The sequence below is a fragment of the Triticum aestivum genome, chromosome 7D (assembly GCF_018294505.1).
Source record: "Triticum aestivum cultivar Chinese Spring chromosome 7D, IWGSC CS RefSeq v2.1, whole genome shotgun sequence".
NCBI classification, from domain to species: domain Eukaryota; kingdom Viridiplantae; phylum Streptophyta; class Magnoliopsida; order Poales; family Poaceae; genus Triticum; species Triticum aestivum.
In genome coordinates this window covers 53,116,527-53,141,136 of record NC_057814.1, presented here as the reverse complement: position 1 = coordinate 53,141,136, position 24,610 = coordinate 53,116,527, and the positions used below count along the sequence as shown (strand labels likewise).

Sequence of the window (24,610 nt, the reverse complement as noted above, 5' to 3'; positions counted from 1 at the left end):
TAGCGGGTAATAGTATTCTCCTTTGGGATCTATGACCTGGTCGAGCAAAAATCCCGCTATTTCCTTTTGAAGTGCTAGTATGCGCTCCGTTGTTAGGAGCTGCTCCCGCACCTCTCTGAACTGTTAAGAAGGAGATCAATATGCATGTGTATTAGTTGTGTGACTAGATATCGATAATGGTGTAAAAATTGTGAATAGTGTTCTGACAAACGTACCCAGTCCTATCTTTGAGATCTGCTCCTTTCGGACGCCATCATGCGAATGTTCTCGCAAACGTAGAATGCACACAGATCAGTCCCCGGCGCCTGCTTCAGGGCCTTTACGAGAATTGAATTTAATCAGGTAATAATTAATCAAGCATGATAATTAATTAATGGTATTGAAACAAGAATTAAAGAGATGGTAGCTAGCTAGTACTACTTAATTACTTACCTTGGGTCGATACCAAAACAACTTTTCTCGCCATTTTCCTGGAGTCACCTTGATGAACTTTGCCCAAGCCCTGCCCGCCGGCAAAGAAAATTAATAAAGGGGTTATTAAATAGTTCATATCAGGAAATGACGAACTAAATAGGCCGAGATATAGTTAATAATGATTGAAATTACCTGTTGACTATCCCCTTCACGATGCTGTAGTCACTTTCTTTTTTAAGTAGTGAGTCCAGTACTTCAACTTTTCCTTCTTCAACTTTAATGTCTAACAAGATCCAGTGGTACCTGCGTGCGCATACGTTTGCATGTATAAATTAAGCGGGCATGTGCATAACACTAATCAACTAACCCTAAACCCTATACACTTATTAACATCTAGCTAGTAAGCAAAAACAGAATTTGTAGTACAAGACAGTGTGACTCACTCGAAGTTGTAAGGAAGTAGTATATCTTCATTGGTATTGAGGCACTTCAAGAACTCTAGCATTTTATTCTCTATATCTTGTCTATACCATTCCAATTTCCATGTGTATTCATTAACAATATTTAGGTCAATGAACCCAATGCCATAGCGTCCAACTTTTTTCATTTCATAGATCTTCATCCTGCATAATACCACAGAAAAGAATATAGTGAGGATAATTACAGGTAGTGATCGATCAATGAGCACTAAAACTAGCTTGAGACTTAAATTACAGAAAGAAATCACTTACAGACAATAGCAACTGATGAGAGATTTGTCGAGTGCATCTTTATTGAATAACTGAAATAGTTCTGAATACTCAATGGACACAGCTAGCTTATGGAAGTACTGATCTTCCTCGACTTTCACCATGAGGGACTCTCGATTGGAAATCTTGGTAATGTTCATGTACCATTGATGCAATTCATACATTCTCGTTGGGAGGTTCTTGACCTCGTCTGGCTTGACCAAAGGTTGGCCCCGGACATATTTCCGTTTTATTTCCTCCTCTCTAAGCGGAGACATGGGCTCGATATCGAGGAGTTGTCCAATAGTGATCTTGAGCATTTCAGCCTGCATTATATGATCCTCGGTTATTACCACATTGCCCAGCTGGGGAACGTAAACGGTTTGCCCACAATAATATTGGGCGCGCGTAATCTCATGTGTTGTTGGCACAACAAGCGGGGGGGTCGATTGCGCCGCCTGTTCTCCCAGCTGGGGAACGGTTTTCCCGCATTTTTTGACAACTGCTTGTTGGCTCGAGCTCGAGCTCGCTTCTTTCTGTAGTCGTGCTCGATGTGCCTTCCTGATTTGGTGCTCATAGTCTGAGTCAACAGGCTTGGGAGCTGTTGGTCTAGCCATAAGAATGAAGTGGTCAATCTTTTCCTCAGGCACTTTCTCCCTCGGTGGCGGTGCTGGTTTCGGTCCAAAATGGGCGTCCACTTGGGCCTTCACTATGGCATCGTTTTGCTCCTCGGTCATGTCGTAAGGCCTCTGAGGAAGAGGAGCGAGGCTTGGACCATATTTATATCGCTTGTCTCCGCCTGTACTTCCTGTACTACCTTGACTCGTACCGCTACGCACCATAGCTGCGGCGTGTCTCTTCTGCGATTGCTGAGGCGGCGGAGACGGCTGACGTGGCTGAGTTGGAGCAGGAGGAGTGGCCTGACGCTGTGCCGGACTTGAAGCAGGAGGTGTGGCCTGACACGGTGTCGGACTTGAAACAGGAGGAGTGGCCTGACGCTGTGCCGGACTTGAAGCAGGAGTCTGCTCACGCGTTCATGGACTTGGAGGAGCGGGAGTCTGCTAACACGGTGGCGGACTTCGAGGAGGAGTCGGCAGACGCGGTGTCGGTGGATTTCGAAAGACGATGCAATCCTTTCTCCATAGGATGATACGATGTATGGCCTCTCCCAGTGTGTGCTCGTCGTCACCTCCAGGAATGTCAAGCTGTAGCGCCGAATAGGGGTCCACCACCTCATCAACCAAGACACGAGCATAGCCCGCTGGAATCGGGGTGCAATGGAAGGTTGCTTCGGGGGTAATTGTAAAAGCAACGGCGTCCGCCACCTTCATTTATATGTTCTTCATTTTGAAGTGTAGCTCAAAGTTAGTGTTCTCTATGATGTCATCCACAGGGTATGTATCCAGCAGCGCGTCGCCCGGGGCGGAACCAATGCTGCTTCTCGGCATGGATGGGACGGTGCTATCCAATGCTGGATGATCATCCGCTTGCTGCTGCCGCTGCTGAGACCCCCTTTCCTGGCTAAGTGAGTCGATTTGCTGCTGCTGCTGCTGGAATTTGAGTGCCAAGTCCGCGTGCCTTGCTTCTAGGCCTTGAAGGCGTTCTGCGTCCTGCTTCCTCTGCTCCTCCTCCAGCTTCCTCTTCTCCTCCTCCTCCATCTTCTTTCTTGCACGGGTCCTGTAGTCGTCGTTCCATTCCGAAAAGCACTCATACCATGGAATAACGCCCTTGCCTCGTGTTCTTCCCGGGTGTTCAGGATTTCCCAGGGCACGCGTAAGCTCGTCGTTCTCTCTGTTGGCGTGAACACCCCCTTTCGAGCATCTTCTATTGCGTCAAGTAACTTTTGTTCGGCTCCTTTTAGACTTGCCTTCTTCGAAACCAGGCCTGTCTTCGGGTCCAACGCCCCCCCATGCGCATAGAACCAAGTTCTGCACCTGGGGGGCCAGCTCCTAGTAACCGCAGTGACCCCTGCATCCTCCATCTCTTGCTCGGACTTATCCCACTTAGGCATTGCCATCGCGTAGCCACCTGGCCCCAGCCTATGGAACTGCGTCTTTTTGCGGCATTGGCCTTGTTTTTTCTCGACCGTTCCTTAGATAATTCTGATTCCTTGAATTTCACGAAAGCGGCCCAGTGTTCTCTTTGCTTCTCCAGTGTTCCCTTGAATTCTGGAGTCTTCCTTTCTGCAGCGAGGTAGTTGGCCCATACAGTTTTCTTGTGGGTGTTGAATGCAATTGCCATCTTCTTAAGAGCGGCGTCCTTGACTTTCTGCACATCTGCATCAGTGAAATAATCTGGTAGGGTGAAATGTTCCATCAGAGATTCCCAAAGATTTTGTTTTGCTCTGTTGTCGCCCCAAGTAACATCTAGACGTTTAGTTTTTGGCTCTTTCCATTCTTGAATGGAGATCGGGAGTTGGTCCTTCACAAGAACTCCGCACTGACGAGTCCACTTGTTCGCAATGTTCTTAGGCGTGAGGGGTTCGCCATTAGCTTTGATGGAGTCGATGTTGTACTTTACACCCTCCTTCAACTTTTTGCCCGGGCCTCGCTTTGTCCTGCTGTCTGTAGAAGCAGATTTGCTTGATCCGGAGGGCTGAAAGAAGAAAGATCGATTCGTTAATATATCTTCAAATAAAAAAACATGTGATGATCACCAGATGCCTGCTTATATAAATATACCTCGCCGGTAGTCTTTGTTATTTCAAGATCAACATTGTCTGTGTCATCATAAACATTGTCTGCGTCATCATAATCATAATCATAGTTCATGACTTCATCAGCTCGGTCGTCGAGATCGAATATCTTATCATCACCCTCCCTAGTATTGTTCAGATATTGGGAGCTGTCATCTGCTTCATTCAGATCATCTAGCCTACGAGGGCTGCGTATGATCTCGAACAATTCCTCTTCTCTCTCTCTCTCTGTCGGTATTGTCCGCCATAGCTTTTACTTAACTAATACAGAAGAAATATAAAACAATTTAGTATTCAAATTACAATGCATGGATGCAATCAATAAGGAAAAAACTGAATCATATAGTACATAATATGCATCGTCTCGAATGATATATAATCTCGAGTACATCGTCTCGAATAATATATATAATCTCGAATACATCGTCTCGAATATTATATATCGAATACATCACTGGCTAGGTAGCTAATAAAGATCGAATACTATAGAAGAATCTAGGCCACTCGTGGTTCCTGGGGCGCGGGCGGTCGACACCCAAAGGGAAGGAACCATCACAGGATCATATCTCCGGTCATCTGCCCAAAGAACCTGCCAGGTATTGGAGAACCTGACGTCCATAGCAGCCATGTAGCGATGGACGTGCTCGTCCTCCTCCCTGACACGGCGACGCACCACCTCCGGCGGGGCCGGCTCCCTCTGCACCGAATGTGGCCCACGCGAACGCCACCAAAGGAGATCAGGGTCACCAAAGGAGATTTCACAAAGGAATATTTGAGTTACATGTTTAGCGAATGTCTGATGAGTTGTGAAAGGGGTTTCATAACTTGCACCTCCCGGAACACCACTGCAAGTGAAAAGTCCGTGGAGATGTAATCTAACCATTTATGACATGGTAAGGTCAAAGATGACATAAATAAATTTGCCATTATCCTTTTTAAAGTGATGCTTTAGAGACTGCGGCTTTTACACTGAAAAGAGCTACATCGGGTCTGTTGAAATGAAGCCATGGTATGGTACGCCCAACCATGTTGTATCTTTTCTTAACATTTGGAATATGGGGCTTGTGTAAAAGGTTACAAACCTATTCCAAATCAGACAAGTGCTACTTTGTAGGTTATCCCAAGTCATTGGGTATTCCTCCCTCACTATACCGAGGCAAATAGGTTTGCCACAAAGAACGGTATGCTTTTAAAGAGAATGGTTCTTTCTAAAAGGTGAGTGGGAGAATAGTGCAACTCGACGAGATAAACAGTATCTTCATCAGATCAAAGGAAAGAGACCTTGGAAGTAATTCCAGAGTTTCCTACTGCGACTGATACGGAAGTCTCTACAATAAAATGTATGAACTTCGGTCGAACTTGCAGCTGAACCACGTAGGCAAGGCTCGTGCAAACCTCTCAGGTGCGCAAACGAGATATTGTTGTTAGACAACATTATACCTACGATACACAAGGAAGCGTTGATGGGCCCTGACTCCAGAATTGGCTAAATGCCAATACAACCCGAGTTAGTTTCCATATAAGTGATTCAAGATTAAAACCTTGATACACCTTTCGGAAGACTTAGAGTCTAACGAATATTTATGGAACTTAAAACTGATACGGATAAAAATGTTTTATCCATAAAGCTCGACTTGTTGAAATAACAAGTTCAAGAGTTGACTACGATGAGGTTGTTTTCATCGTAGCGATGCTTAAAGTCGGTTCGGGTTGAACTAGCAATTAATACATATTTCAATCATGAGATATGAAACATGGATGATAAAAGGATTTCCATCTGATGGAAATGAAAGCTAGGACTTGTATATGATACAGTCCAAAGTAATTTGTCGATCCAGAGGATGCTAGTAGGTATGCAAACTTCAGAGTTCCAGCAATGGACAGAAGAGAGCAAAATGGAGTTGGAATCTTCGTGTTTTGATGAAATGGTCAAAGGGGTTTTGACTTCATCAATGGGTAACGAAGATGCTTGTAATTCAAGAAAGTAAGTGGGAGCGTAATAATATTTCTAAAAACCTTATGTGCTTGGCACATTGGTAATTGGAAATAAATTTCTTGACACAAATTAGGACTTCATTTGAAAATAGTTTTTCGATGAAGTGCTTAGGCTAAATAGCCTCAATATTAGGTATGATGATCTATGGAGATAGATTTACCTAATGGGGCTAAGCAATGAATACATATTGACAAGATGCTAAAACCTTTTAGCATTTAAAACGCCAAGGAGTGATTCTTGCCAAAGTCACATGGAAAGAGTTTTTGCAAGACTCGGTGTCCCAAAACACTGATGAGTAAAATACATGATGCAGATTCCACACACTTTTGTGTTTGGATTAATCATGTATTCCATGGTATGTAAAACAACCAGATATGTCCGATACTCCCAAGGTGTTGCGAGTATGGATACCAAAGTGATCAAATTACTGATCATGGGACAACAGTGAAAGATGTCACAGAGTACTAGAGTAAGTACTGATGACATGGTTTTCTCGCAAGTAGAGATCATGAAGAGTTCGTTGTAAAATGTTAAATCGATACAGTCTTCATCTTTTCTCCATGCGATTTTCGATTTAAATTAAGGGTTTTGTGTAACACACACTGTGGTGGCACAGTTAGTTGGAATTTGTTCAAACTAGTTACTGTGGCGAATTCTATAACAAGGGCTAAGTATGTTGAAGCTTTAGAAGCGACAAAGAAGATGTTGAATCATATAGTTCATTCATGAACTTAGCATAGTTCCAAGATGGCTTTTGACAATGGGACACTACTGCAGGTAGTTGCTCCATAACTCAGTCTGAGGAATCCAGGTTCGACCTGTGATTCACATACATACAAAGCCAAGTCCACACAAAATATGAATTTTGTGAAAACGCGAGGACATGCAAAGATACACACGGAACTGAAGTCGTCAGATCCGTTGGACATCAGGCTATACCACAAGCGAAGCATATTTACACCGGTGTGCCACAGGTGTGAAGTGCATTAGCATAAGCTAGATTATTGTCTCTAGTGCAAGTGGGAGTCTGTAGGAGATATGCCCTAGAGGCAATAATAAATGTTATTGATTATCTCCTTGTTCATAATTATGTTTATGTTCCATGCTATAACTGCTGTGGTTCCCGAGCCCGTATATCCATAAAGGCTCTGGGGAGAACCCATATGCACGTGTGGAATAATAAACGGTAAAATGTATTCCTAGTCGTGCCTCTAAGACTAGCTCAAGTGTTGCATGATGATTATGTTTTCCCAATCATGGGCATGTCTATGCCAAGCAACTTTGAGGGCACAATGTCAGGAAGGACATTTGTGTTGAATCGACCCGAATTGATGTTATGCTATGAGATACATTCGTCACAAGTTAATGGTTTATAACACAGAGATAGTTAATGTTTGCATAATTCCTTAGACCATGAGAGTATCGAGTTTCTTCATGCTTGTTTCATGAACTTTGGGGTTTGTTAAACGTCATCCGTAACTGGATGGCTATTACGGCGGCTTACGGGTTCATGGGAAAGTATGTTAAGTAAATTGATAGCTCGAGATTGGGATTTGCTCCTCCGACGATGGAGAGATATACTCGGGCCCACTCGGTGTTACGGTGTCCATCATCGTCTGGCCAGACACTTTGTGATTTGATCACGGGGATGCCGGAACACGAAACGAGAAAAGAGAACAAAACCGGTAACGAGGTAACTTGCATAGTGGACAAAGTGTTGGCCCACGGGGATGCAATAAATCTCACCTCAGGTGTTTGTGATATATCGTGAAGCAACAGGAATAGCTCACCTCAACTGGAGGTTCACTCGAATATTCATTCGTGTGGGTATAGGGGTCAATATGGGTGTCCACGGCTCCGATGTTGATCATTGATCGGAAGGGGTTCCAGGTCATGTCTATACTTCACCGAACCTATAGGGTCACACGCTTAAGGGTCATCTATCTGCTGAATACTAGACAGGGAGTCTGAGAGAAAATCACCGAAAAAGTTTCGGACACCGAAAAGTTTCGGACAGCGGAATCGTACCGCAGAGAGAGGTCACCGGATGAGTTTCGGTGAAACCGAAAAAGTTGTTTCGGGGTATGCCATTAAGTCAAAATAGTTTCGGCACATGCCTGATAATTCTTGGAGGGTGCCAGGATCATTCTGGAAACTTTTTGGAATTTTCAGAAATAAAAACCGAAAATGTTTCGGAGCTGCCGGTACCGCTTTGGCTGTTTTTCGCAGATGAAATTCACTAATCTGAAATTGTTTCAGAACGAATCCAAAATCATTTTAGTGGGTACTGGAATTATTCGAAGACCCACAGAAATATTTTCGGATTTAGTGGACGCGAAAAATTGTCTTCATGAATAGTGAAAACGCATTCTTGTTTGCTTTTCGCAGATGAAAATCACTAAACCGAAATTGTTTCGGAACGCGTTGAAAATTATTTTAGTGGGTACTGGAAATGTTCTGAGCCCACATAAATATTTTCAATTCGAACGGACGCTGAAAAATGTCGTCATGAATAGTGAAAGTGCTTTTTGCTTGGCTTCTTGGAGAAGCCACCTTGAGGGCCTTTTTGGTATTTCCCCCTTGGCTTCTTGGAGAAGCCACCCTTGGGCTTGGCCTATAAATAGGGGTGGAGGGGGCTGCCTAAAGGATCATCCCTTCTCACATACATGCCATTGCAATGATCTGGCTTCTTCTCTCCCTCCCAGCGAAATAGTTTCGTAGAGCCGAAAGGCTGTCTGGGTTCCGGCAGGAACTAGTTCTGGACGGCGAAGCCCTGCCGGATAGCTGACACCGTATGTGTGCAACTCTGTAGAGAGGTCGTAGTTTCGATCTTAGTGCCCTGAGGGGCTGTTCGAGAGTGCCTCCCGAAGGGCTGTCCAAGTGACGGTCCGAGTTCTGTGGGTCCTCCCGGAGGGCTGTCCGAGTGACCGTTCGGGTTTCGAAGGTCCTCCCGAAGGGCTGTCCGCGACACCGTCCGGGGGACTGTTCGACCGCCTCCCGGAGGGCTGTCCGTATGGCGGATGAGGGTATTCATCCTCGCGGTTGGGAGGTTGTAAATCCTAGCTGCGGGGATCTGCACCGCCGATCGTCATCGACTCTACTTCCCGCTGCGCTACGAGTCGGTAACGAAAAAGATCAAACCATGTATGCAGTCTCCATAGTGGTCCTGGGCTGGTGCGTAGGTCGGAATTTTTTTTGTTTTCTGCTGCGTTACCCTACAGTTATGCCTCTCTCTTTATATCGTAGACTTGATTTGAATAAGTTGACACCTACTGAAATATCTTTGCAAATGGCTGATAAATCAACTGCTATACCTGTCGGTATTTGTGAGGATGTGCCTGTTGTGGTTGCAAATGTTACTATTTTAACGGACTTTGTTATTCTTGATATTCCCGAGGACGATAGTATGTCTATTATTCTTGGAAGACCCTTTTTGAACACTTCAGGGGTTGTTATTGATTGCAACAAAGGCAATGTCACTTTTCATGTTAATGGTAATGAGCATACGGTACACTTTCCGAGGAAACAACCTCGAGTCCACAGTATCAATTCTATTGGAAAAATTCCATCGATTATTTTTGGAGGTTTTGAATTTCCTCTTCCTACTGTCAAGAAGAAATATGATATTCTTATTATTGGGGATGTGCATATCCCCGTTGAGGTAACATAGTGTTATTCGAAATTTCTCCGGTTCCATGTTATTCGGAATGAGTTTGTTAACAAGACTTGATCAACCTTGTTAGTGGATTCCTTTTGAAGAGCATGAGATGGATAAAATTAGAAAGCACAACCTTCTGTACCCTCTCTCTACTTTCTGTTATTTAGTTGAAGTAAAGTAAAAATAGTATTTTCCTGTCTGTTTTCTGAATTATCTGTGCAATATAAAAATACCCCGAAAATAAAAGTTCTTCAAATGCCCTGAAAATGGAATATGATTTTTTCTGGAATATTTGAGAATATCTGGCACTGAGAACACAGCAGGGGGAGCAAGCACCTGGCCACGAGGGTCCAGGGCGCGCCCCCCTGCCTCGTGGGCCCATGGTGGCCCCCCTCCACTTATTCCTGCACCCACACACTTCTTCTTCCTCCCAAAACAATCACCATCCAGCTCAAGCACGAGTTCTAGCTCATTTTGCTGCGATTTTCGATCTCCTTGCTCAAAGCACCTCTCACAAAACTGCTTGGGGAGATTGTTCCTTGGTATGTGCCTCCTCCATTGGTCCAATTAGTTTTTGTTCTAGTGCTTTATTCATTGCAAATTTGTGCTGCCTAGGTGACCATGTTCTTGAGCTTGCATGTCAAATTTATATGGTTCCAAGTAGTTCTAATGCTTGATATAGTCTCTAGGCACTTGTAGGAGTAGTTGCTATCAATTTTGTTGAGCTTGGTTCACTTTTATTTGAAGTTACTAAAAATTTCAGAATTTTTCAAAAAATAATGAAGAGATTTTTGAGGGGCTCATCGAGCCGAAGCTCGAAGGAAAAGCAAAGTGAAGAAGCATAGAGGCCCAAATATAATTTGCCTCGCACCGTGGAGGTCCAGCCGTGTGAATGGCCTTCCAATGATTTCTTGAGAGCAGCCGGGATTTATGATGATTTTTATGAATTGGCTGAGAATGCAGGCCTCACCGACTTCCTCCGCGACCAACGCGAACAGTATCTCTTACTCACCAATACTTTCATGCAAAACTTCTACTATTATCCTAAGGAATCACCTCCTTCAGTAGAGTTTCATTTATATGATGTGGTTAAGAAAATGTCACTAGATGAATTTTGCAAGGTTTGCAAAATACCTTTCGAGGGTAGCTTAGAAGAACCACATCGTAAAGATGTGGACGGGTTTATTGACACTATTACTGTAGGGGAAACTAGGAAGGTTTCCGATGCAAGAATCACTAGCATACATTTTCCTGTTTTACGCTACTTTGCCATATTTGCTAGTCGTTGCTTAATTGGTCGCGGAAACTGTGGAAACCTTAGTGTTCCTGATATTATTATTTTGTTCCATGGTTTATTCTGTGATAACGCTGTTAGTATGGGCGGTATTATTGCCAAACGGTTAAGTTTGAACCGTACAAAGGGCCCCATCTTTGGAGGTATTTACGCTTCACGCCTTGATGCACATCTTAACATACCCATTAGGCACTATGAAAAAGAAGAAAAATTGCTGCCCACTGTTTATTTAGATTATAAGAGTATGGTAGCACATGACTTTATTGTTAAGAATAGGGAAGGGGCGCTTAAATACAAATTGTTCTTTGATAAACATCACCCTGAGACTATTACCTTGCCTGCTCCTTCCTTGTTTGATTTATCTGCAGGTCTGTATCTCGTTCCGCTGGCGGCCATTCACGCCTACCGGAACCCTACATCAGTCACGGAGCCGGAACCACAATTTGAACCTCCACGACAGTCTAATTACCAGTGGGATCCGGAGATGATTGCCAACCAGTGGTAATCAGAGTCTTCTTCATCTCAGTACGACCCCGGCTACAACTACGGATATCCGCCAGGCCATCCGTGGCAATAAACCAACTTAGGCCAAAAGCCTAAGCTTGGGGGAGTACGTATTTCTCACCGACATTACATTCATGTTCACACACTTATTGCTAGTTGTCGGTGCTCATACTCTTTCATTGTAATATCCATGCTAGTTTATTTTCCTTTTTCTTGCTTTCTTCTTGTGTGTTTGATAAACCTTAAGAAAAACCAAAAAAAATAGTGTAGCTTTTAGTTAGTTTACTTTTCTTACTGTAGTAGTAATAATTAAAAAAAAACCCAAAAAGATTTCCTCTTCTTCTTTTGCTTGTTGGGAGCTTTCCCGTGTAAATAGTTTTATTTCTTTTCTTTTCTTTGGGGGTCGATAGGAGAAGACCATGATTAAATTGTTGAAGTGGCTCTTATATGCATTATTGTTGATTTAACCAAGAGCCCATATTGCCTTGTCTTCTCCTGTTTATTGAATGCTCGCAGATTCCAGCTTAGTCCAATGCACGTGCACTCTTATTATTCTCACATCGTTCGGTCGTGCAAGTGAAAGGCAATTATGACGATATATGATGGACTGATTGAGATGAGAGAAGCTGGTATGAACTCGACCTCTCTTGTTTTTGTAAATATGATTAGTTCATCGTTCCTGATTTAGCCTATTATGAATAAACATGTTTGCAATGACAATTAGAGATCATAGTTGCTTATGTCATGCTTGATTAGCTATGAGTTATAATGGTTTACCTTGCGTGCCAACATGCTATTAAAATGGTTGTGATGTGGTATAGTGGGGTGGTATCCTTCTTTGAATGATTTAAGTGACTCGACTTGGCACATGTTCACACATGTAGTTGAAACAAAATCAACATAGCCTTCACGATATTTATGTTCATGGTGGATTATATCCTACTCATACTTGCACTCAATGTTTATTAATTTTAATGCATGTTCATGACTGTTGTTGCTCTCTAGTTGGTCGCTCCCCAGTCTTTTGCTAGCCTTCACTTGTACTAAGCGGGAATACTGCTTGTGCATCCAATCCCTTAAACCCCAAAGTTATTCCATATGAATCCACCATACCTTCCTATATGCGGTATCTACCTGCTGTTCCAAGTAAATTTGTATGTGCCAAACTCTAAACCTTCAAATGAAATTCTGTTTTGTATGCTCGAATAGCTCATGTATCAACTAGGGCTGTCCGTATCTTCCATGCTAGGCGGGTTATTCTCAAGAGGAGTGGACTCCGCTCCTCACTCACGAGAAAATGGCTGGTCACCGGGATGCCCAGTCCCATGCTTTATGCAAACTAAATCAAAATAATTGCAAACAAAACTCCCCCTGGGACTGTTGCTAGTTGGAGGCACTCGTTGTTTCGAGCAAGCCATGGATTGATGCTTGTTGGTGGAGGGGGAGTATAAACTTTACCATTCTGTTTGGGAACCGCCTATAATGTGTGTAGCATGGAAGATATCGCCATCTCTTGGTTGTTATGTTGACAATGAAAGTATGCCACTCAAAATATTATTTATCTCTATTTCAAAACCGAGCTCTGGCACCTCTACAAATCCCTGCTTCCCTCTGCGAAGGGCCTATCTATTTACTTTCATGTTGAGTCATCACCCTCTTATTAAAAAGCACCAGCTGGAGAGCACCACCGTCATTTGCATCCATTACTATTAATTTATATTGGGTATGACTATGATTGGATCTCTATTACCATGAATTACAATGTCTAGTCAGTCCTTGATCTTTAAAGGTGCTCTGCATTTATGTTTTGCGGTCTCAGAAAGGGCTAGCGAGATACCATCCTATTATATTATATCATGATTGTTTTGAGAAAGTGTTGTCATCCGAGATTTATTATTATTGCTCGCTAGTTGATTATGCCATTGATATGAGTAAACATGAGACCTAAGAGTTATTGTGAATGTGGTTAGTCATAATCTTTGCTGAAAACTTGAATGCAGGCTTTACATATTTACAACAACAAGAGCAAATAGAGTTTGTAAAAGTGTTTCTTTATCACTTTCAGTTTATCAACTGAATTGCTTGAGGATAAGCAAAGGTTTAAGCTTGGGGAGTTGATACGTCTCCGTCGTATCTACTTTTCCAAACACTTTTGCCCTTGTTTTGGACTCTAACTTGCATGATTTGAATGGAACTAACCCGGACTGACGCTGTTTTTAGCAGACTTTCCATGGTGTTATTTATGTGCAGAAACAAAAGTTCTCGGAATGACCTGAAACTCCACGGAACATATTTTTGGAAAATATAAAAAAACTGGAAGAAGAATCCACGTCAGGGGGCCCACACCCTGTCCACGAGGGTGGGGGTGCGCCCCCTGCCTCGTGGGCCCCCTGACGCTCCACCGACCTCAACTCCAACTCCATATATTCACTTTCGGGGAGATAAAAAATCAAAGAGAAGGATTCATCGCGTTTTACGATACGGAGCCGCCGCCAAGCCCTAAAACCTCTCAGGAGGGCTGATCTGGAGTCCGTTTGGGGCTCCGGAGAGGGGAATCCGTCGCCATCGTCATCATCAACCATCCTCCATCACCAATTTCATGGTGCTCACCGCCGTGCGTGAGTAATTCCATCGTAGGCTTGCTGGACGGTGATGGGTTGGATGAGATCTATCATGTAATCAAGTTAGTTTTGTTAGGGTTTGATCCCTAGTATCCACTATGTTCTGAGATTGATGTTGCTATGACTTTGCTATGCTTAATGCCTGTCACTAGGGCCCGAGTGCCATGATTTCAGATCTGAACCTATTATGTTTTCATGAATATATGTGAGTTCTTGATCCTATCTTGCAAGTCTGTAGTCACCTACTATGTGTTATGATCCGGCAATCCCGAAGTGACAATAATCGGGACCACTCCCGGTGATGACCATAGTTTGAGGAGTTCATGTATTCACTATGTGTTAATGCTTTGTTCCGGTACTCTATTAAAAGGAGGCCTTAATATCCCTTAGTTTCCATTAGGACCCCGCTGCCACGGGAGGGTAGGACAAAAGATGTCATGCAAGTTCTTTTCCATAAGCACGTATGACTATATTCGGAATACATGCCTACATTACATTGATGAATTGGAGCTAGTTCTGTGTCACCCTATGTTATGACTGTTACATGATGAACCGCATCCGGCATAATTCTCCATCACCGATCCAATGCCTACGAGCTTTTCACATATTGTTCTTCGCTTATTTACTTTTCCGTTGCTACTGTTACAATCACTACAAAACCCAAAAATATTACTTTTGCTATCGTTACCGTTACTTCCATACTACTTTGCTACTAAACACTTTGCTGCAGATACTAAGTTATCCAGGTGTGGTTGAATTGACAACTCAACTGCTAATACTTGAGAATATTTTTTGTCTCCCCTTGTGTCGAATCAATAAATTTGGGTTGAATACTCTACCCTCAAAAACTGTTGCGATCCCCTATACTTGTGGGTTATCAGGGCCTTCTCAATCAATCCCTAGAAAATCAACAAGTTTGATTGGCCAGGGAGAGAGATCGGGCGAAAATGGAGCTTGGAGCAACAATGGAGCTTAGAAATGGAAGAGGTAGTCAACTCGGAGAAGAAGACACCCCTTATATAGTGGAGGGACAAATCCAACCGTTATCCACCAACTCAGCCTGCGTAGCACGGTACTACCGCGCCGGGGACGCGGTACTACCGCACGGGCACACGGTACTACCGCAGGGCCACGCGGTACTACCGCCCGAGCAGCAGAAACCTGGACAACCCAAATGCACAGAAGCAGAGGGCGGTAGAACCGCTGGCGCGGTACTACCGCTCCCCCTTGCGGTACTACCGCAAGGCAGGGATGATCCAGATTTAGTGAAGGCACGGACATATAAAAATACATCCATGGCAACTTCCGCTGAGTTGGAGTCTGTGCAAAAATCCGACATGGTAGTACCGTAAGCCAGGAGCGGTACTACCGCGCGGGGTGCGGATGTAAAAAATTACATCCGCCCCTACTGTCGCGCATGCTGCTGAGCCTGGCCAGAGCGCACGGTACTACCGCACCGCTGGCGCGGTACTACCGCGTAGGGCACGGATGTAAAAAATTACATCCGCCCCTACTACCGCAACCGCCACAGCGCCTGGCCTGAGGCCACAGTACTACCGCTCCAAGGAAGCGGTACTACCGGGGGCACCTGCGGTACTACCGCGCCCGAGGCCGGTACTACCGCTCCTAGGAGCAGTACTACCGCATGCCCCAACTCAGCAAACATGACATATTGCAAAGACATGAAAAGACGTAGGATGCTCCAAAGAGCCAACGGAAAGGCGGTGCAAAGAAGTAGACATGTACGTGATAATTCCACCCAAACCTTTCCAAAGCGGACCCCCTCTTAATAGTACGACTTTCCTACGACTCAAATCCACCGAAAAAAACGTAGAGAAACGTCTTCAATAGTCTTCGAGGGGCACCAAATCGTCTTGTGCCTAGTGATGAAATGTCTGAAATACTCAATGCACACGATTAGTCCACAAAAGCATTGTCATCAATCACCAAAACAACTAAGGGATAAATATGCCCTTACACTCGGTCCACCAGGGTTCAAGCCCTGGCGCTTGCATTGTTCCTGGATTTATTTCAGGATTTCTGGCGATGCTTGTTCGAAATAATATTTAGGCCGAGCTCGGCTTTCATTTCTCACCATTTTCGGGGCAGGCTTAAACGCGAGTAGACTGAAAAACTGCATTTCAGGCCGGGCTTTTGGGCTTCATGTCAGGCTTACACGTGAGTAGACTGAAAAACTGCATTTCGGGCTGGGCTTTCGAGCTTCATGTCAGGCTTACACGTGAGTAGACTGAAAAACTGCATTTGGGCCGGGCTTTTGGGCTTCGTTTCAGGCTTACACGTGAGTAGTCTGAAAAACTGCATTTGGGTCAGGCTTGCATTTGGGCTGGGCTTTTGGGCTTGAGAAAGCACATACTTTCGGGCTTGGGCTTAGGATTTGCACTTCGGTCTTTTTCAAGCCCGGTCCAGGGTATGATCAAGTTTACTCCAAAGTAGCTTACCAAAGACTGATCTAGCACCCCCTGCTTGACTAAAACTTCGGAGGAGGGAACCACACCCAGTAGCCACGAAACACACAAATCTAGCACATGGTCCACCATCTTCCAGATGTCGTCGATGCATACCACAATCTGCATCCACTCCTGGACTACCTTCCAAGCTTCGTGACGGCACTGAAGCAAACACCATCGCAACGACGGAGCCCGAGGACACAAGTCCACCACAAGGATGTCGTCGTCCCCACGCCATCCTCACTTGAACAGACTAGTTTCCAAATCCATCCTCGCCCATAGAATTGATCACCTCGTCGGGAAAGGATCTGGAGCTTCTTTATTTATGGTCGCCATCACCGTCATCGAAGTCCATATGTCGAATGACCTAAAGCATAAGCTACTAGGGCCTAAAAGCTAAAGCTACACGATTGACACGTGCGGATCCGACGACACCCCTCACCACCTACGACCAAGAAGTCGACGGCGGAGTGTAGACGACACAAGGCTAGACTAGCTTGGCCGAGATCGCTTTCTTTTCTTCCTCACGAAGAAAGAAAATGTGTTTGCCACCAGGCGTCCAATCGTCTTTATTTATGAACCGTCGAGAAAAGAAGAAGGCATATTCTTTTTGCAGATCATCAATAAATACAACACTAAAAGGCGATAACCGACAAATAAATTACAAGCTTGCGTAAATGCCCATCTAGGCTTGATTTTTGGGTAGTTTCGACCGCCTACGCAAGTGTGATGTCAGAAAGGACCACATCTGAGTGGAATTGGCAAAAAAAATGCCTGCTCCGCGGCGCGTGTAGGTGGTCTAAATTGCCAAAATTCTCTAGATTTAGGGCTCGCGTAAACGACGTGTAAGGAAACAAAACTAGATCGCACCAAATCATCATAGGTAATCTAGCACCGAAAGCTTGCAGCATTGCTCATCTACTCAATCAAGCGAAGCGACCAAGTGGACCAGCAAGAGAGAAAATGGAAGAGCTCGACTTGATCTCGGCTATCGGATGACGAACATGCAAGTCACAAGCCGCCGGCTTCCCTCCCCCTTGTCTCACCGCGGTCGAAGCCGTCGGAGTTGGAAGGGGGAGGAAGGGCGAGTGCAGATAGAGCAGAGAAATAACCAGAGGAATTATAGCAGGACAACATCGATCTTACTCATCGAGATTTTTGTAAAAAAATGCTTACAGTGATTTGATTCGCAGTGGCCTTCTCTAAACTATTTGCAATTTTCGCGGCGTAGCAATTTTCGTCACGGTCGCGTGAGCTGTCTGAGTCCCGGGAGAAGCCTTGCTTTCTCAACCCACCGTTTTCCATTCGCGTGCTGATTGGAGGCTCGTGCGGTGCAGGAACCATCGGACAGCTACGAGAAGGAGAAGGAGAAAAAGGGCGCGGCCCGGGGCCCCACCGCTGCCGGTCGGACCGCACCGAGGGGCACGCACGTCCTTTCGCAGCGCCAGCGCAAGGCATACGGGCCCGTGCCGTGAGCCAGCCGTACGCGGGGCCGCGTATTTATACGGCGACCCGGGACGGGACGGGAGCGCTAACGGCTCTGCTTCCTCCCTCCCCTCCCGTCGTGGCCGCCTCGCATCGCAAACAAAGGGAGAGAGGAAAAAACTCATCTGCCCCCGACTCTCTCTCTCTCGCTCGCTATCCCTTTTCTTTTCTCTCTCCTTCTCGTGGTGTGTGAGGTGGCGAGGTAGAGGAAGCAGCGGAGACCACACGAATCCCCCCACCACCCTCGCGCCCCCCTCCCAGCGCGGCGCCACCAACCTCGCCTCTCCCGGCGCGCCGAGCGGAGCCGAGCGCCGCCGGAGCCGGCGGCGGGTCTGCGTCAGGTCCGGCCTCGTCCGTCCCGCGGAGGCGGCGGCAGCGCAGCGCGCGCTCGCGGTGAGTCCCCTCCCCCTCCTCCTCCTCCTCGCTCCTCCTCCCCGGGCGATCTGGCGGCGGGCGCCTTCGTCGGGGACTCCGTTACGGGCTCCGCATTTTGGCCCCGATGGGGCTCCCTTGGCAGATCTGGCGGACCGCATCCTCGTCATCCCCTTGCGGTGGGGGAATTTTTTTTCCCGATGCGACAACGCGGTTTTGGCCCGTTCCGCCTCGGTTCCTGCGATAGGGTTCGTGCGGGCTGCGTTGGATTTGGGGGCAATGTACTAGTAATGTTTTCTAGATTTGTTTTGGGTGGAACGGACGGACGGACGGGTGGGCATGGATAGGGGTCGAGCGGCGGACAAGTCCCCGTTCTGGGGTCGATTCCCCCGTTGCGCTCCAAGGAGAAGGGGACATTTGTTTTGCGATTATTATGTTATGGTAAATTCGGTTACAAACATGGTCCCAATGACAAACGATGTTTGGATGTCAACAACGACTCTGACCGTCTCCGGGGTCTGGTCGTTGGAGGTTTGGAAAATTGATTCGAATGGGGCAAATTTAAGGCTCCCTATCCTTTTCCCCAAATGAGGAACAGCGGGATCCGGTTCCTCATATATCTCAATTTTGCATGGAATCTTTTGTTATTTGTGAATGTTGTTGTTCTGTCACATTTTATTTCGTCTCCTTTCTGCTCTCCTCCACGAGGGAAATCAGGCGTAGCTATTGTGGGTATGTATAAATCCTGTTGCTCATCCTTTTGTTCGTTCTTCCTTCAGGTTGGAGCTTAATCTTGGTTCCTGAAGCTGTAGTAGGGCTCTGTTATGGCGGGGTCTGTCGCCTCGGGGTTCTTCCCCACGCCGGGGTCTTCCCCGGCTGCATCCGCCAGAGGCTCCAAGAACATGTCTGGTGAATTACCTGAGTCTTTGAGTGTCCGTGGGATGGTTGCAAAGCCGAACACGCCTCCCGCGTCCATGCAAGTCAAGGCTCGGGCCCAAGCACTTCCTAAGGTCAATGGCTCTAAGGTTAACCTCAAGACTACAGGCTCAGACAAGGAGGATACAGTGCCTTACACTTCCTCAAAGACGTTCTATAACCAACTGCCAGACTGGAGCATGCTTCTTGCAGCTGTCACGACCATCTTCCTGGCCGCAGAGAAGCAGTGGACCATGCTTGATTGGAAGCCCAAGAGACCTGACATGCTTGTTGACACATTTGGCTTTGGTAGAATAATCCAGGATGGGCTGGTGTTTAGGCAGAACTTCTTGATTAGGTCCTACGAGATTGGTGCAGATCGTACAGCTTCTATAGAGACGTTAATGAATCATTTACAGGTGAGACAATGACAGGATGCAGCTTCCATTTTTTATTCCTTTCATTTTTTTTCTCGTTTCACTATTGATGCCATCAGTTCACACCAGTCGTCTAAAACCAGTTGAATTTTGGCAGGAAACAGCTCTTAACCATGTGAAAACTGCTGGTCTCCTTGGAGATGGTTTTGGTGCTACTCCTGAGATGAGTAAACGGAACTTGATCTGGGTTGTCAGCAAAATTCAGCTTCTTGTAGAGCATTATCCCTCATGGTACTTTCTGCAAGCCATAATTGTTGATGTCATTTTCCTGGCAAATCTTCTCTCTTTTTCTCACTTTCAGACTTCCAGTCAAATTCCTAGCTTGAATTATTCATGTGCATTCTTTATAGATGTGCACCCTTTCACCGGAGTAGTTTTTTTTCCTCATGTTTTTTGGTACACATTTTGAAGTCATACTTGTATCTTGCATCTTATTTTAGCTAACCTGGAGTTAGTCTTATTTCTTTCCTATTTAGCATCATAACATTGTACAAAAATTGCCTTTTGAGTTTGTCAATATGAACTTCCGTTGGTTGTCATATTAACCATTAAAAGTTTCTTATAACTAAGTTGGCCTTACGTCATACTATGAGAAATCCATAGTTAAGTACAGGCAATATATTTGGAGAGATTATGCACCACTCAAACATGCTCTAAGCCCACTTTTTTAGTACAAACAACACATCATGTCCTAGTTATGCTCAACTTTGTGGTCTTATTTACCACATCGATTGCTAAAACAGTGACGATTTATGGAATGGCAATACAAGTTAAGGACTATTTTATGTATGCCATGAAAAATAATGTCAGCAGTGCAGGCTTAGTTCCTGCTAGAATTTATAATGATTGTTTTATCAATCAGAAGCTCATGTGTACTGCTTATCATCCTACATGAAAAACTCCCCCCTCTATGTTTCTGATTCTGTTGTCCTACACAGATGTGTTAGATTGTTGCTTCGCTTTTGCTAGAATTTAGAATGCTTCTTTAGCAATCAGAAGTTCTGCTCACAGAGTATGTTTCACGTGTGGAACACCTTAGATCGATCGTTCCACTTGAGTGTAACAGACGTAGATTTTGCTTTTTGATGAATAAACGATCATCTTTTTCTTGTGTCTCCGTGTGCAAGGTAGAGGAATCTAGTTTGATTGATAAGACCACGTATTTAAATGCTCGAAGCTACTAAATTAAGTGGTGCTGGCCCATTTGTCCTTCGTTATTCGTATTAAAAGAGGCCGGGCCTCAGGAGATCAGAAAGTTGCCTTTATTGCTGGATTAAATGACTTGTTCGTATGCAATTAGTGCTGTGGGCTGCCAAACGACGAAACTCCTGATCTAGATTGGCATAATTTTTCTTAAATACTTTTATTAGTCTGTGTACCTGATACTACAGTTTTCCTTTGATGTCAGCAACGATCATTTGTTGAATTGATAAGAGGTTGAATCTTAAGTTTGCGGAAAAGGAAAAGCAATTTCAGTTTGTAGCTTTCTAGTTGTTCTGTAGCTTTACTTGCTGTTTTATAGGCTGAAAAATGACCTAGTATAATTTTCATGTGCTAAATTTTAGGGAAGATATGGTCCAAGTTGACACATGGGTGGCTTCTGCTGGAAAAAATGGAATGCGTCGAGATTGGCATATCCGTGACTACAATTCGGGCAGAACAATCTTGAAAGCTACAAGGTTTGGATTCCATGTGTTTGCATTTTGACTCGTGCTGTTTGTAGCATCTTTTTCGTCTGTTAATTGTGCTTCCCATTTGACACTTGTTTGCAGTGTTTGGGTTATGATGAATAAGACCACTAGAAGACTTTCAAAAATGCCAGATGAAGTTAGAGGTGAAATAGGCCCGCACTTTAACGATCGTTCCGCCATAACAGAGGAGCAGGGTGAAAAGTTGGCTAAGCCAAGGAACAAAGTTGTGGACCCTGCCAACAAGCAGTTCATAAGGAAGGGGCTTACTGTAAGTCAGTTAGATATTCTTAATTACCATCACTCAGTTTGGTGTCTCTGTGTCATCCATAATATTTCTATTTCTTATGGGAACTCCTTCATCCTCAACAGCCCAAGTGGGGCGACCTTGACGTGAACCAACATGTGAACAATGTGAAGTATATTGGATGGATCCTTGAGGTAATTTATTTTCCCCATTCTCTAGTGTTTGGTCAAAATGTTGTGGCTATCCGAATACATGAACTCTGCTGGTACCACCAGACGATTCATGCATCTATTATTGTGGAGCATCAGGTCTGGTGTTTCATAAAGTAGACATGATTGTTCTCATTCCCAATCATCATCTTAAGGCTGCTTAAGATTCCTGAGCTTTATTTATTCCCTTTTCAGAGTGCTCCGATTTCCATACTGGAAAAGCATGAGCTTGCAAGCATGACACTGGATTACAGGAAGGAGTGTTGCCGTGATAGCGTGCTGCAGTCACTTACCAACGTTTCGGGTGAATGCGTGGATGGCAGCCCAGACTCTGCCATCCAGTGCGACCATCTGCTCCAGCTGGAGTCTGGAGCGGATGTGGTCAAGGCTCATACAACGTGGCGGCCAAAGCGAGCGCATGGCGAAGGAAACCTTGGGTTGTTCCCGGTCGAGAGTGCATAACCGCTTCAGATGTTAAATACGGCAAGCATGGGTTCTTATGGGATGCAAAATCTAATCTTGCCGGGGATAAATGGTTGATTGAAGGAATTATTTTGTGCCGGGGATAAGCCAAGCCGCATAGCCCAACCTGCATCTTATATGCCACACACACATTCTGATTCGGGGACTGCAACGAACATGGTGGCAGCTTGTTCAAACTGTTTTGGGAGAAGATGGTGGAATTTGAGAGCCTTGGGTGGAACGAGGAGCTTCACTGGTGGTACTTCAGTAATTTGGAGGATGGAGAATGGTGGAATTTCGACTATGGGACAAGGCAGGGGCTTGTGTGTGGTGATAGTGATTTGAGCTGACTGGTGAAGAAGGAAGAATGCAGGCAGCGGCGGCTGGGATTGTTTGTGTTTTTTGACATGTGTTTGGATGCCGAGCGAAATGGATAAATAATTTGTGTACTAAGTTAGCCCAGATGTGTGTGTGGAGGCGAAATCCTATCCCTTGTAACAGCCTGATGATTTGTACATTCCTACCTAGTACCCCCCTCTCTTCTCTTGTCTTGTTGGTTGAATCGAATCGCAGCGCAGCTCTCCTGCGTTTCCTCCCATGCTTGAAAATGGTCCGTCGTTGTTTCTGTCAAATGATTTTACTCTGGGCTTTATTTCTTGACCCTAGTTATGTTGTGCTCGCTACTCCGAGGAGACGGGCTCGTTTTTTTTTTTTTTGAGGGATAGAAGACGGGCTCTTTCTTGTGGGGTGTCGGTTGAAGTTGTCTCAGAGTGCGCAGCTGGCGCAGTGAATTTCCGGAGGATTGTCTCTTGCCTGGCTCTGGCTGGCGTTTGGTCGCTGCGATGCTGCTTTGATTGGTGAACAAGAAGGCACGACCACAGCACAGCTCCTTGCTGTGCGTGACTGGGAGGTGGAGACGTGAAGACTGCGTTCCTAGTCTCTTTTTCGGGGGAAAAAAAAACTGAAGCTCCCATGTGCAATGCCGCTCTCATGAGTGGTGGTTCGTAGCACGCAGGTTGGACGTCGGATTTGACGCAGCGGCGGCAGCTGGTACCCCTAGGTAGATTCCCTTACCGGCCGTGAACAATGGCATGCAGCGGCGGGCGCGCATTGGGTCAGGCACTGCGTGCCCGGATGTGTTGGTGCGGAATCATCACCAGCAAACAGATGTGTTGGGGCATGCCACTTTGGCAGCCGCCTGTGTGGGATGATAACAGCTGGCGTTAGGTGCGCAGGCGACGCCGCAGACCGACCAACTGCTCAAGGAAACCCGCCCGCCCGCACTTGGTGTGCCTGGCCCGTCGTGTCATGCCAGCAACAAACAGACCCAAACCCGAACCCGACCTTGACCGCCCGGCGCGCGCCCATGACCCATCACGGCCCACCAGCCGCCGTGCCGGGCCTGCCGGTGGAAGGAACCTAACCTCCTTGATGATGGAGCCGGCCGGAGCCCCCCCGTGCTGGCCTACTGGGACGACGGAGGAGTTTATGGTGGACTCGATGGCGATGCCGGAGGGTTTTATGGGTGACCAGTGCCCGGCACTCCGGCGGCATGGGGATGCACAGTGGAGTGGAGGGCATCAACGTACGCACGCACGTAGGTGTCATCATTGAAGAATGAAGGGAGGACGCCCCGGCCCCTCCCTCGGCTCGGCCGACTCGACCCGTACGATCGGATCGGATCGGGCGGGCGGCACCGTTGGCCGTCCTCTCCATCGACTGCTGCTGGGGCGGGCGGTGGCAGGCAGGGCTGCTGGGCTGGTTTGGGTTTGGGGCTGCCTGCCTTCAATTCACGCATCGATGATGCGGCCATGTACGCCGATCGTGGCCTCTCGCGAGTCGCGACGCTGGTGAGGTGCGTGTCAGCGTGTGTGTGTGCGCACATGGCATGGCATCGATGGCGCACTCACGGTCACGTACGTACAGTTCGCGGTACGTTGCCGTCGGCCACAGTGTCCCCTGCTCTGCTCCCTCCTCCACGCATCCTCATCAAGGCACCAGCAACCACAGTACCGCGCCATCACGGATCGGGATCCCCTCACCTGGCTGGCATGCGCAAGGCAGGGAAGCCAAGCGACGTTTAATTTTGCATCGGATCCAACAGCGGGCACGTAATAAACTCCACGCAATTACAGCCCCCCCTCAAGTTTTTACATGCCTGTGTACTTCTTGGTGTGAATTTAGGGCCTCTTTGCCTCCAAGGTATTCCTGAAGGGAATTTTTTTTTCCTACTAGGAAGTTGATTGATTCATCGGATAAAAATCTTTGTTTTTCTTTCTTTCCTTTCCTTGTCTGTGTGTCTGGAAGAGTTTGCCGAGGTTCTCCTTCAAATCATCTGGTCGTGTATTCTGTACTCCTTGGGGTTTTTCCCCGGTTTTCCTTCTCCCTGATAGACCACATGCGGTTCTTATGCATGG

General features: G+C 46.0%; 1 protein-coding gene across 1 annotated transcript; it reads left to right on the top strand.

Moving 5' to 3' along the window:
- The first annotated feature begins 17,912 nt into the window (after positions 1–17,912).
- LOC123164387 (palmitoyl-acyl carrier protein thioesterase, chloroplastic) lies at positions 17,913–22,789 on the top strand. The gene is made up of 7 exons (XM_044581831.1): positions 17,913–18,256; positions 19,015–19,569; positions 19,685–19,818; positions 21,153–21,266; positions 21,360–21,546; positions 21,648–21,716; positions 21,927–22,789. Exons 2-7 carry the CDS (start codon positions 19,060–19,062, stop codon positions 22,191–22,193), a joined length of 1,281 nt encoding a protein of 426 aa, XP_044437766.1. The 5' UTR covers positions 17,913–18,256; positions 19,015–19,059; the 3' UTR covers positions 22,194–22,789.
- Positions 22,790–24,610: the final 1,821 nt, after the last annotated feature.

What these genes read in the sequence shown, in the direction of transcription:
- LOC123164387 (XM_044581831.1), top strand. Translation starts at nt 19,060, where the DNA reads ATGGCGGGGTCTGTCGCCTCGGGGTTCTTCCCCACGCCGGGGTCTTCC. An exon ending in TCATAAGGAAGGGGCTTACT is followed by an intron (nt 21,547 to 21,647) that starts GTAAGTCAGTTA and finishes CATCCTCAACAG; the next exon opens with CCCAAGTGGGGCGACCTTGA. An exon ending in ATATTGGATGGATCCTTGAG is followed by an intron (nt 21,717 to 21,926) that starts GTAATTTATTTT and finishes TTCCCTTTTCAG; the next exon opens with AGTGCTCCGATTTCCATACT.